Below are 11,840 nucleotides of genomic sequence, written 5' to 3'. Positions count from 1 at the left end.
CCCTCTGTCCTCCCTCCCGCACCGTCTCCCCATCCCCCCCTCCCAGACCGTCTCCCCATCCCCCTCTCCCACACCGTCTCCCCATTCCCCTCTCCTGGACCGTCTCCTCATCCCCAGTCTCCTGGGAAGTCTCCCCATCCTGCCCTCTTGGACGGTCTCCCCATTCCCCTCTCCTAGATTGTCTCCCCATCCCCCCCTCTCCTGGACGTCTCCCCACCCCCCCTCTCCTGGACCGTCTCCCCATCCCCCCTCCTGGGAAGTTTCCCTCCAGGACTCCCTTGAGTGCAGCTGTCTGTGTACATTGACAACTTCTTACCATAGATATCCATACCTGTTCACAAGACCTGGATCTCTTACAGCCAATCTAGGCCTCTTCCCACCCCCACACTCTTGATCATGTAATCTATTTGCAATGGAAGCACCTTCCTTGGAAATTTTCACAGTTAAAGCCTAAGAGGGGCTGGGAAGGTGGCTCAGTGGTAGAGCACCTGCCTTGCATGCCTGAGGCCCTGGGTTTGATTCCTCAGCACCACATAAGTAGAAAAAGCCGGAAGTGGTGCTATGGCTCAAGTGGTAGAGCGCTAGCCTTGAGCTGAGGAACAGCGTCCAGGCCCCATGACCTACAAAAATATATTTTTTAAGACAGACAGGTGTGTGCTAAAGCACACAGGAATGCTGCACGTCTGCCTGGTACAGTCTGTGTGCTCACGCAACCTTATTAACACTTGAAAACTCCAAAATCTGAAGCTTCTGGCCCCACACATTTAAAAATCACTGCCCCATGTTCCCTCTCGTCCACAGGAAGCGTTTCTCTGTGGGTCTGTCTAAGATCCTGGAAGCAACCTCACTAGTTAAAGATATGCAGGAGGAACTCTTGATTATTGGCCCTCAAATAGAGCAAAAAACAAAGGTATGTTTTATTTGAAATTGTTCTTGAAGACCGACCCAGTGTTAGAAAGCAAAGGCTCTGACAAAAGTGAGTTCAAATTCCAGGGTAGCTGTGCAGCTACCCTGTGCAGCTGGTCTCAATTCTCCTTATCTGTAAAATGAGGGAAGAAACTGGAGGCACGGCTTGAGTACAGAAAGAACACGGAGGCCTCAAATTCAAGCCCAGGTGCCAGAGAAAAGACAAGAAAAGGAGGGCAAAACAGCAACAAGAACAGAAAATAGTAACATGATTACACTTAATCATTTAAAGTGACATAAGGAATCTCAGTGAAGGCTATTGGTCAACGGGGACTTGGGAGATAGAAAGACATAGAGACAGTTATTCAAAGCAAAATATAGAATGTGTATCTGAAAATGGAAAAAAAAAAAAAACCTTGGTGCACTTTAAAAAAAAGAATGATAGGGAAGTAACATGGGTCCTGGGTGGGAAGCGGCGTCAGCAGGAGGAGGAGGGCGACGGGTGAATAAGCATGAATACATTCAGCACGTGTATGTTATAAATGCAGGTGGTCCACGCGCAATCCATCTGAACTGTGATGTGAGCGCCGCCGCCTGCCCGGTACCCCAGAGGGCACAGTGTGCCCCCTGCCCGTGGGTGGGGCTGCGAAGGGGCTGGGCCCAGGGAGTGAGCTCCTCCCAGCCTTGTGTTCATTCAAATTAATCTCTTAAAAACTTAATACATGCTGGTTGTGATAAATGGTATAGTAATAAAGCAAGCTATTTGAATCTCTCATGTCTCTAAATTCCTCCTAATAACCATTTGGTTGACTAGGAAACAGAAACCCTAATGGAAAAACTACAGAAAGACTCACAAGTAGTTGAAAAAGTTCAGATGCTTGTTAAACAGGATGAAGAGATTATGTCCGAAGAAGTAAGGATTGTGGAAGATTACGCTCAGGTAAGACCCTCCAAGAGCCTCCAGGTGTAAAAGGGTGGACTGTCCTTAGTGCCCAGGGCCCAGCCAGAGATGCTCTCTACATATATATGTATCTCTCTCTATCTGTCTGTCGACACACACACACACAAGACAGGAGGGACCGCTCCATTCCAATCTCTGGTGAGACTGGAGTGGAGCCCTGTGGGCTCCTGATGAGCAAGTCAAGGCAGGGAGTGGAGCGTGGCCAGGTGAACGGTGAACGGTGGAGGTGGCAGGTCCCAGCAGCCTGGAGCGGCTCGCGTCTTGCAGATGCTTCTCCTAAGGGCTGGGTGAGTCTGGTGGAACACAAAAAGCCTCCAAAGCTGACATCTTTTCTCCCTACCTTCCACCTAATAGTGTCTTGTGTATGGTGAGGACTCAGTAAGCATCTGCTAGGGTAGAGAGCATCTCTGGCTATTTCCCAACATGTGTGTAACTACCAATCACACACACACACACGTGCTACTGTCATGGGCTGAAATTACAAAGCATAAGACAGATGAGGTTTTGTGTAAGCCGCAGTGAATGTGAAACCATCCCATCACTCTGGTCATCGGAGGTGATTTGGTGTCTTCTTGTCAGACATGAAGCAGTCAGCCCATCCCACTCTTGGCAGTACTTTCAGTCCAAATTGCTTTTCAGAAATCTTTTTAGCTACCTGCCATTTTTGATAGTTTGGAAATTTCTTTCAGCATTCTAATTCACTATTGCCAATGCTGCCTTCCTTTTGAGAACTGTTATCAGAAGGTATTAGCAGCAACAGCCTTTCCAGGCTTTTTTTTTTGGGGGGGGGGTCCGGTCGTGGGGCCTGAACTCTGGGCCTGGGCGCTGTCCCTCAGCTCTTCAGCTCAAGGCTAGCACTCTACCACTTGAGCCACAGCGCCACCTCCAGCTTTTCTTTTTGCTTATGTGGTGCTGAGGAATCGAACCCAGGGCCTCAGGCATGCAAGGCAAGCGCTCTACCACTGAGCCACCTTCCCAGCCCCTCCAGGCTTTTGTAGAGTGATGAATTTTAAATATTGTTTAAATTGATTATTAGCCAGCTTTGGATCATTCTCATTACAGAGATATATTCCAATAGTTATGTTATTTTTGGTAATGTTACTATTTATCATAAACTCACCAAGAAATAAAAAATGTTCCCAATAAAATCATATGATTTCCATGTTGCTGGGAATCAAGTCCAGGGCCTCGGGCTTCCTGGGCATTTGGCTAAGCTACACCTAGACCTTGGGCTTCCTGGGCATTTGGCTAAGCTACACCTAGACCTTGGGCTTCCTGGGCATTGGCTAAGCTACACCTAGACCTTGGGCTTCCTGGGCATTTGGCTAAGCTACGCCTAGAGCCCCTGGCTTTTGAAGACAGAGTCTCCCTATGTAACCCTCCTGCCTTTGTCTCCCAAGTGCCAAGACTACAGGTGTGTGCCACCATATCTGCCTTAATCACATGATTCAATCTTGATTGCCTGATTAAACAAACCACTGTCAACTTCATCCTAAATTTATTTTTCCTTAATAAATTACTGATTTGGGTATGGTATGAAATTCTTTATCACTGTTTGCTCCTCGGTATCAGGATAATGGCTAGTGATTTTATCAGACATTTACTTTTAGTTAATTTTCCACAAATTTTTGTCTTTAATATATACTTGTAAATAAAATGTAAGATCATGCAATAAGGTGCTTTTTACAGTTCTGTGTGGAAATCTGTACTCTCTCCCTGATTTTGTTGGAACATTCCAATACATCATTCCAAATGCAACAATTGTTACTCAAAACCTAGAAACAGCTGGGTGCTGGTGGCTCATGCCTGTAATCCTAGCTACTCAGGAGGCTGAGGTCTGAGGATCGCGGTTCAAAGCCAGCCCGGGCAAGAAAGTCCGTGAGACTCTTATCTCCAATAAAACACTCAGAAAACCAGAAGTGGCGCTGTAGCCCAAGCGATAGAGCGCTCGCCTTGAGCTGAAGAGCTAAGGGACAGCACCCAGGCCCAGAGTTCAAGCCCCACAGCCAACAAAACAACAACAACAAAAAACCTAGAAATTCTGACTAATTCTGTTCTATACAACTTCCTTTAAAAAAAAAGTGGATCATACATTTAAGTGAAAATCAAACTCTCCCCTTACAGTTTTATGCTTCTAATAAATAGAGTTTTCACTGAGCTCACAAGGTGCAAAACACTGCCCACAGTCTTGAGGCGCTAGGACCGGTGGGCCAGGCGACTCGGGCTCGATACATTACTGTCACGTGGTCAGGAAAAGTGGAACAGTAGACAAAAGAAGTTTCTGAAAACCATTCCTATTGCAGATGACTTACACTGTGAAGTCCCTATTAACAGTATACATATTATTTCCACCTTACCTCCCCATAACTCCAGTGCCTCCTGCCTGCTCAGAGGGGCAGAGACCTGAGTGTGTTAAACACCTCACTTGGCAGGTTTCAGAGGCATGGACAGAGTTCATGAGCTGCACCATTCTTCAAATGGACATCCAAATGGAACCCTAAGTCTGAATGAGAAAGCTGTGTGTTTTCTCTTCCACAGACTGCATAACTCTACACATAGGGCTGTGGCGTGTTTCCAGAAGAGGAAACATGGGTGCATGTATGTAAATCACACGGATGCAGAACTTCGTGCATTGTAAAATGTCCAGTTCAACACATAAAAGTTTAAATGGGCAACTATATTCAGTCATACGTGTTTGGGGCTTACTCTTTTATTGCAGAAAACTGCCAATGAGCTAAGAAGTGTGATGCCAATCTTAGAAAAGGCTGTTGAGGCTCTAAATTCGTTGGATAAAGTTGATGTTGCTGAGTTAAGGTAAGTAGGTAACCTATTTCTTTTGAGATGGAAAAACAGAATAAAACATAGATCCAAGCTGGGTGCTGGTGGCTCACACCTGCCATCCTAGCTACTAAGGAGGCTGAGGTGTGAGGATCGTGGTTCAAAGTCAGCCCATGAGACTCTTATCTCCAGTTAACCACCAAAAAAATGGAAGTGGCTCAAGTGGTAGAGTACAGCCTTGAGCAAGCGTCCAGGGACAGCATCCAGGCCCCAAGTTCAAGCTACAGGATCAGCACACACACACACACACACACACACACACACACACACACACACAGATCTAGGTTAAATATTATAAAATATTCCAATTTGCATTTATTTTTACCCATTTGGCTGTGTTTCATTACATCTGGCACATTTGGTAGGTTACTCATTTTATGATACCATCAATTGTAAGGTATACCAGGATTTTAAGGAGAAAAGAACGCTGTCCATTAGCTGCGCAATGTCATTTCCTACACTGACTCCTAGTCCCTGAGGTGTGAAAGTCTCCATCTCCAGCTGGTAGTATTGCTGAGCTGCAGTTCCAACCAAGAGCACCATGTGTGCACCATGTGGGCGCAGGGCTGTGGATGGAGGGCAGGGCACACACCGAAGCACCTCCACCTTATGCGCCCTCCCAGAGGGAGGGAGAGGGGCTAAAGACAGTGCATGAGAAAGGACTGGAAGCCATGAAACACTTCAGGGCTCAAAGGCTGGGTCCTGTTAGTTCAAATTTGAACTAGAGATTTTCTTAGGTTTATTAGCACAAATTATTATACAAGGAGGCTTCATTGTAATATTTCCAACACGTCTATTATTTACTTTGACCAAATTCACCCCATCTGTATTACTTCACATCGGTTTTAAACGTTTGCCGTACCGTTTTCACACATGTGCACGAGTGTGCTTTTGTAATTTTTATCTCACACACCCTCTTCTTTCCTTTGCCCTTCGCTCACAATCTCCCTTTTGCGGGTGAAAAATGTGAGATTTGTCTTTCTGAACTTGATTTACTAATTTCACATACCATGATGATCTCCAAATGCATCCATTTTCCTGAAAATGCTGCAGTTCCATTTTACTATTTAGCAAATAATACTTTGCTGTGTACAACTTCATTTTCTTTCTCCAAGCATTGGTTGGTACCTAGGCTGGTTTTGTATCTTGGCTGATGTGAATAGTGCTGCTATAAACATGGTGTGTGTCTTGTGTGCTGATTCATACGGACACATGCCAGGGCTGGTGCAGCAGGTTGGGGGGTAGTCCTCATCTTAGCTCCGCACGGTCATGGGGCCGCCTCCACGGAGCTGCATGTCGACGTTCCTGTCTGTCGCAGGGTGTACACACGCCCACCCTTCCTCGTACTAACTGTCATGAATGCAGTGTGCATCCTGCTTCAGAAGAAGCCCAACTGGGCCACAGCAAAGCTGCTGCTCTCAGAGACTGGTTTCCTGAGGAGACTGACTAACCTGGACAAGGACAGCATTCCTGATAAGGTAAAGAATTCTCCCGAGATGAGTACAAGATTGATGCTTTCCGTAGTTCTAATCTATGAAGCCAAATAGACACAGTGGAATTAAAATTCCAGATTGTGATTTTTTTAAGTTATAAAACAAATTTTAGCACACACACACACACACACACACACACACACACACGGAAGAAAGTAGTTAGAGATAAACAACCAGAGAGCAAGTTGCAGAAGAAACTGCTTGGAAATGTCCAGCAAAGCAGCCGATGCCTGAAACGGGAGGACAGACGTCTCTGCGTCTCCTAGCATACCGAGGATCCGCGTGGGGTAGCGTTGTAGAGAGGACCTCTTGGCCGGATGTGGTATGCTATGAGCATACAATGATTACATAAAGTTGCTGGCATCAGTGGCTCACACCTGTAAGATCCTCAGGAAGCTAAGATCTGTGGATCATAGTTCGAAGCTAGCCCAGGCCCGCAAATCCCTGAGACTCTTCTCTCCAACTAACCACCCATAAAAAGCAAAAGTGGAGCTGTGGCTTAAGTGGTAGCGCATCAATCCCAAGTGAAAAGCTAAAGGAGACTACCTAGACTCTGAGTTTAAGCCATATTAAAAGCAAAGGAGATAAAGGGGCGGGGGGAGGAAAGAAGGGGGAGGGAGAGAAGGAGGAAGAAAAAAAGCAAGCAATACTTCACGTGAATAAGAACACCCCCGTACACAAGTTACACCCCTTTTTTGGAAGGTGGCTCTCCCCCCAACTCCTGTAGCCCGTATATAGCACCTCCTTCTGAGAACTGACTCCCCAAAAAGTCCCATATCCACATAATGTGACCGCCCCCTAAAATCTTGTTTGAATTTCACCCATCTGTCCACTACTGCCCTCTCCATTCCAACTTAGAGCGTCTGGCAGGTCTGTCCCCCATAAAGCCTTGGGCCTGTAAAAAGAAGAAAGAGAGAAAAGAACACACCAGTAAAAAGCTGAGAGTGCGTCGCCTACCCTCTGACTTCCTAGTAAAATCATTCTTCCAGGCAGGAGGGGGTAAGGAGGCCTGCGAAGAGCCTCATTGCAATGTGACCCCCACGGGTGGACGGAGTTCCAGATGTCTCGCTGTGGGCTGCTGTGAAGCCAGGGCATGTGGCGCAGCGTGGCCAGGCCTCCCAGGGCCCTGGGGCGCAGGGCTCTGCGAGCCAGAGGGGTGGGGGAGCAGAATGCTGTCCCCTCCCAAGGAGACCCAGTCAGGACGCCAGGCCTCCCTGCACAGATTTCCCGTGCTGGGGCTCCTTCAGGGAGTCCTCAGAAGAGCCCCCTGGCAGGCCGGCCCCAGCCGCCGGCCCCAGCCGCCCGGCCCGGCTCTTCCTGCTCTGGAGCGTCTTTGACTTAGCTGTTGAAAAGTAAAACGCCATTGTCATGCGCATTAGAGAAAACTCCAGATGAACATGTTTGTGTCACGAATAATTCTCTCTAGGTTTTTCTGAGACTGAAGAAGATTTTAAGCCTTCCTGATTTCAACCCAAGCAAGGTCGCCCTGGTCTCCATGGCTTGCTGCTCCATATGCCAGTGGGTCATAGCTCTGAACCACTACCACGAGGTGCGGAAGGTAGGCACCCTCCTCCCTGAAGGAATCCTCCTCTCAGAAGGGGACATCCTCCTCCTCCCTGAAGGAGACACCCTCCTCCCTGAAGGGGACACCCTCCTCCCTGAAGGGGACACCCTCCTCCTCCCTGAAGGGGACACCCTCCTCCTCCCTGAAGGAGACATCCTCCTCCCTGAAGGAATCCTCCTCTCAGAAGGAGACATCCTCCTCTCAGAAGGAATCCTCCTCTCAGAAGCACAGTGTGACCTGGAGGGAAACACTTCAGTCAGATGCATTGTGTGAGCTCACGTATTAGCTCTTCTTAAAAGTTTCCAAGACAGCAAATGCTATATTCTTATTTGTTGTAATATTTTGACCATAATGAACTACTTTATATCCCTTTGTACATATACAGCAACCCTGGAAAGTTCTCTTTAGTAGTTGATACCTACACACATCTCAAAGAAAAGGGGAAATTTTCCTATTTTACTCTTTTGTTAGCATATATGATTAATACAGGTTTCCTTGTGACAGTCTTGTAGATGCCTATAGTATCCTTTGAACAAATACACCCTGCTGTATTTCCTTAGTCTCTCTCCCTCCCTTCCCTTTTTGCAAACAGCATTTGGTGGGTTTTATTGACCCATCTTTGTGTGTGTGTGCGTGTGTGTGTGTGTGTGTGTGCATGCGCGCACATGTGCATGCATGTGCCTCTCCTTTCCCGCTCATTTCCTGCTGATACCCTCCAGACAGTTGCCTTTTTATACTAATGATCATCATCATGATCACATTAGGTCGAGATCCTATATTCGAGTGAAAACATGCAATACTTAGCTTTTTTGAGTTGGCCCTTTTATTTTCAATTACTTTTACTGTTGTTATAGAGGTGATGTACAGAGGGGTGACAGTTACACAAGTCGGGTGCAGAGCACATTTCTTTTGGGACAGTGGCGCCCTTCCCTTTCTCCCTCCCCTCCCCACCCACGGTTATACAGTCCATCTTCTACGAAGTGTCCGGTGAGCACTGCTGCTGCATTTGTTCCCTTTGTCCCTCCGTGTGTGCCTCCTCTTACACTACCAAAGACAGGTAAATGAAAAAGACAAGAGCAAAAAGGAAAAAAGCTCGTTTCCATTTTCTGGAGTTCATTTTGATGTATGTTATTTTATATGAGCAAATGCACATTGGCAATGTGATTTCAATGAATGTTATAAGACCCGATGCACCAGGCATTGTGATTCGGCTTCTTGCTCGATTGCATCTATTTCCATCCATCTTTCTCAAAATGGCATAACTTCATTCTTCTTTGTGGCTAAATGATACTCCACAATGTAAATGTACCACACTTTTATCCATATTGTAGTTGTTGGGCATCTAAGCTGATCCTACGACTTGGCTATACTGAGGTGTTTCTGTAAGCCTGAGTGTCTGGTTTTCATGAAAGGCATGCTTAATCGTCCCCTTGACACGTTCTGTCCTTCTCTTTCAGGTAGTGGGCCCTAAACAAATCCAAGTCGCTGAGGCGCAAAATGTCCTTAGAATTGCAAGGCAAAGACTGGCTGAAAAACAAAAAGGTGTACAGCTGGTAAGAAGTTTTCTTTTTACTTATTAAACTCTCAGTACTTTTATGAACTATACAAAAGCACGGAGAGACAGCGACCGCCTGGGGGGGCTGAGATGCTGGGGGTATTGGAGTTCTTGCCTGAGATGCGAGGCCTGGCACCCTCCAGCACCAGGGAGGAAGAGCCTCACCGCAAAGGAAAGATCAAAAGATCAAGGCAAGACTGAGTAAACAATGCAGATCCACGTGTAAAGCTCCTAGTGCTCGCTGCGTAGTAACACGTACAGTAACGGTAATGATTGTGCAATAGCATTTTAATTTAGCATTTCACCAGATTTCTCTGGGAGAAAGACGTAAGTGGGGACAATGTGTCTTCCTCGCGTGACCTGTTTGTATCAGTTACTCTGCCACCTTGGACAGGCATGGTTCTTTCTGAAATGTCTGATTTTGAGTGGGAGCGTGCGGAGGTCCGCCACACCAGTCCCTGTGCGGCCCTCATCCTGAGCGTGTAGAAGCCAGACCGCGAGCAGGCAGCCAGACCTACCTGCCGCCAGCACCTGCCCTGCCTGGTGCCTTCACATCATCATCAACACCTAGGGGGTTGTGTTTCATTTTAAAATCCAAACCTCTGTCTTCTCAGAACCCAGAAAACCTGGCAACCAAACAATGCTTTTTCACTAGAGCCACGCCTCTACTTCTGGATATTTGCTTGGTTTTTAGAGATAATAGTCTCTCAGACTTGTCTGCCTGGACTGGATCTCAGCTGGGATTACAGGCGTGGCCCTGGCACCTGGCAGAGCCCTACCCTCACTTGGCTGTGATCAGTCCATGGACTGCATACTCCAACATCCACACAGAATTGAGTGTTTGTGAAGGAAGTCAGTGAATTTGGCCTTGGTTCATTTCGCATTGGTATATCATGGTATTTGTTTTACTGTAACTTAGCTGTACAGTTTTGTTTTGATAGGTGCTGGACAGCGAATGTTTGCTGAGCCTCTGCTGTCCTCTGAGTGCCATGCTGGCACTGTATGCACCTTTTCCTCACTTAATCTTCAAAGCAATATTTAGAATTATGAATTTACAAAGGAGAGAACTAAACTTGAAAGCATTTCTTTAAGCGCTCAAGCTGTTGGGGTAACAGTAGACATACTCTGATTCACATCTGTGCAATCTGAAGCCTATGTGGTTAACTATACAGTGTAAAATCTTACAATAGCCAGCAACCAGTGAGGATGCCTTGCCCAGCCCCCACTGCTGAGCTCACAGATGAGGTCTGGGCGGGACAGGCCGGGCCGGCACCCTGTGGCGGGCAGCAGCCAGCCTCCGGGATTTAACACAGTGAATCAGACGCCTCGCCAAGCATACGGCGCCTTCCTCTGCAGCGCTGCAAGGCATCCTGCAGCTCAGTCTGCAACGTTAATCCACAGACACCACAGAGGATGAAGTGTGAAAAACCTCAAAACTGGAAAACTCACTGACACACAGGAAGTAAATCACACATCTTAATGGATCCGAGAAGAAAGCACAGGGAAATTAGCAAATGCACAGAGACAACTGAACAAGGGCAGTGTTCCAGAGAAAACTAAGTTAAAAAGAAGGAAAGGTGCTGCACAGAGGGGTTACAGTCACATAAGTAAGGTAATGGTGCATTTCTCATCCAACAGCATCACCCCTGCCCCGACCCCCCGCATGACCTGACTTATATAACTGTAACCCTCTGTACATCTCCTTTACAAAAACAAACAAGCATTGTGCTCCCCTGCCTGCTGTAACCATCTCTCAGGCAGATAGAGCTTTCCAGAAAAGATAATTTTGCATCTATAAATAGGTGAGCCAAGAAATTAAGTAGTAGTCTCTTCACTTGTACCTTTTCCACTTGATACACACTCCCAGCTTTTACATTGTTTCTGTTTTTAACAAGATGTCTTAGTGAGAACTGTTTAAAACTAAGCTGATAAAATGTTCATGCTGTGTTTGTATCCTGGGGAAAAAAAAAGAAGGAAGATTGCAAATCAGTAACTTGAAGGAACTAGAAAAAGAACAAACTAAATCAAAGCAGGCTAAAAAAAAGAAAGAAATTAGAAAATTAGACTGAGCCAAGCGCTGGTGGCTCACACCTGTCATCCCAGCGACTCAGGAGGCTGAGATCTGAGGATCGCGGTTCAAAGCCAACCCCGGGCGGAAAAGTCCCATGAGACTCTTATCTCCAATTAATCACCAGAAAACCAGAAGTGGCTCAGTGGCTCAAGAGGTAAGAGTGATTGCAATGAGCTAAGGAGCTGATGGACAGCACCCAGGCCCAGCGTTCAAGCCCCATGACCGACCCCCCAAAAAAGGATTAGAAAATTAAAACAGAAAAACAGTATAGAAACTTGGTGAAGCAAAAAATTAAGGGATTGGGGGGTCGGAGTGGGGGAAGGGTTGGGAGGAAAGGGATAGTAGGGAAATACAAAGGAGGAGGCAACAATGCTGGATAAGAAATGTACTCATTGGGGCTGGGAAGGTGGCTCAGTGGTAGAGCGCTTGCCTTGCATGCCTGAGGCCCTGGG

General features: G+C 46.8%; 1 protein-coding gene across 1 annotated transcript in view; it reads left to right on the top strand.

The window, feature by feature from the left end:
• Nucleotides 1-11,840, top strand: part of Dnah14 (dynein, axonemal, heavy chain 14) — a gene marked incomplete at its 3' end in the record, with an annotated part of 224,776 nt that overhangs the window by 181,146 nt on the left and 31,790 nt on the right. The window contains 6 exon segments of the mRNA XM_013036175.1: nucleotides 802-910; nucleotides 1,721-1,846; nucleotides 4,587-4,681; nucleotides 6,024-6,183; nucleotides 7,625-7,756; nucleotides 9,220-9,315. Coding sequence (XP_012891629.1) covers nucleotides 802-910; nucleotides 1,721-1,846; nucleotides 4,587-4,681; nucleotides 6,024-6,183; nucleotides 7,625-7,756; nucleotides 9,220-9,315 — 718 coding nt within the window.

This window comes from Dipodomys ordii, unplaced genomic scaffold (assembly GCF_000151885.1).
Source record: "Dipodomys ordii isolate 6190 unplaced genomic scaffold, Dord_2.0 Scaffold251, whole genome shotgun sequence".
NCBI lineage: Eukaryota > Metazoa > Chordata > Mammalia > Rodentia > Heteromyidae > Dipodomys > Dipodomys ordii.
The sequence above is the reverse complement of the archived record's forward strand: the minus strand, read 5'-3'. Positions and strand labels throughout refer to the sequence as shown.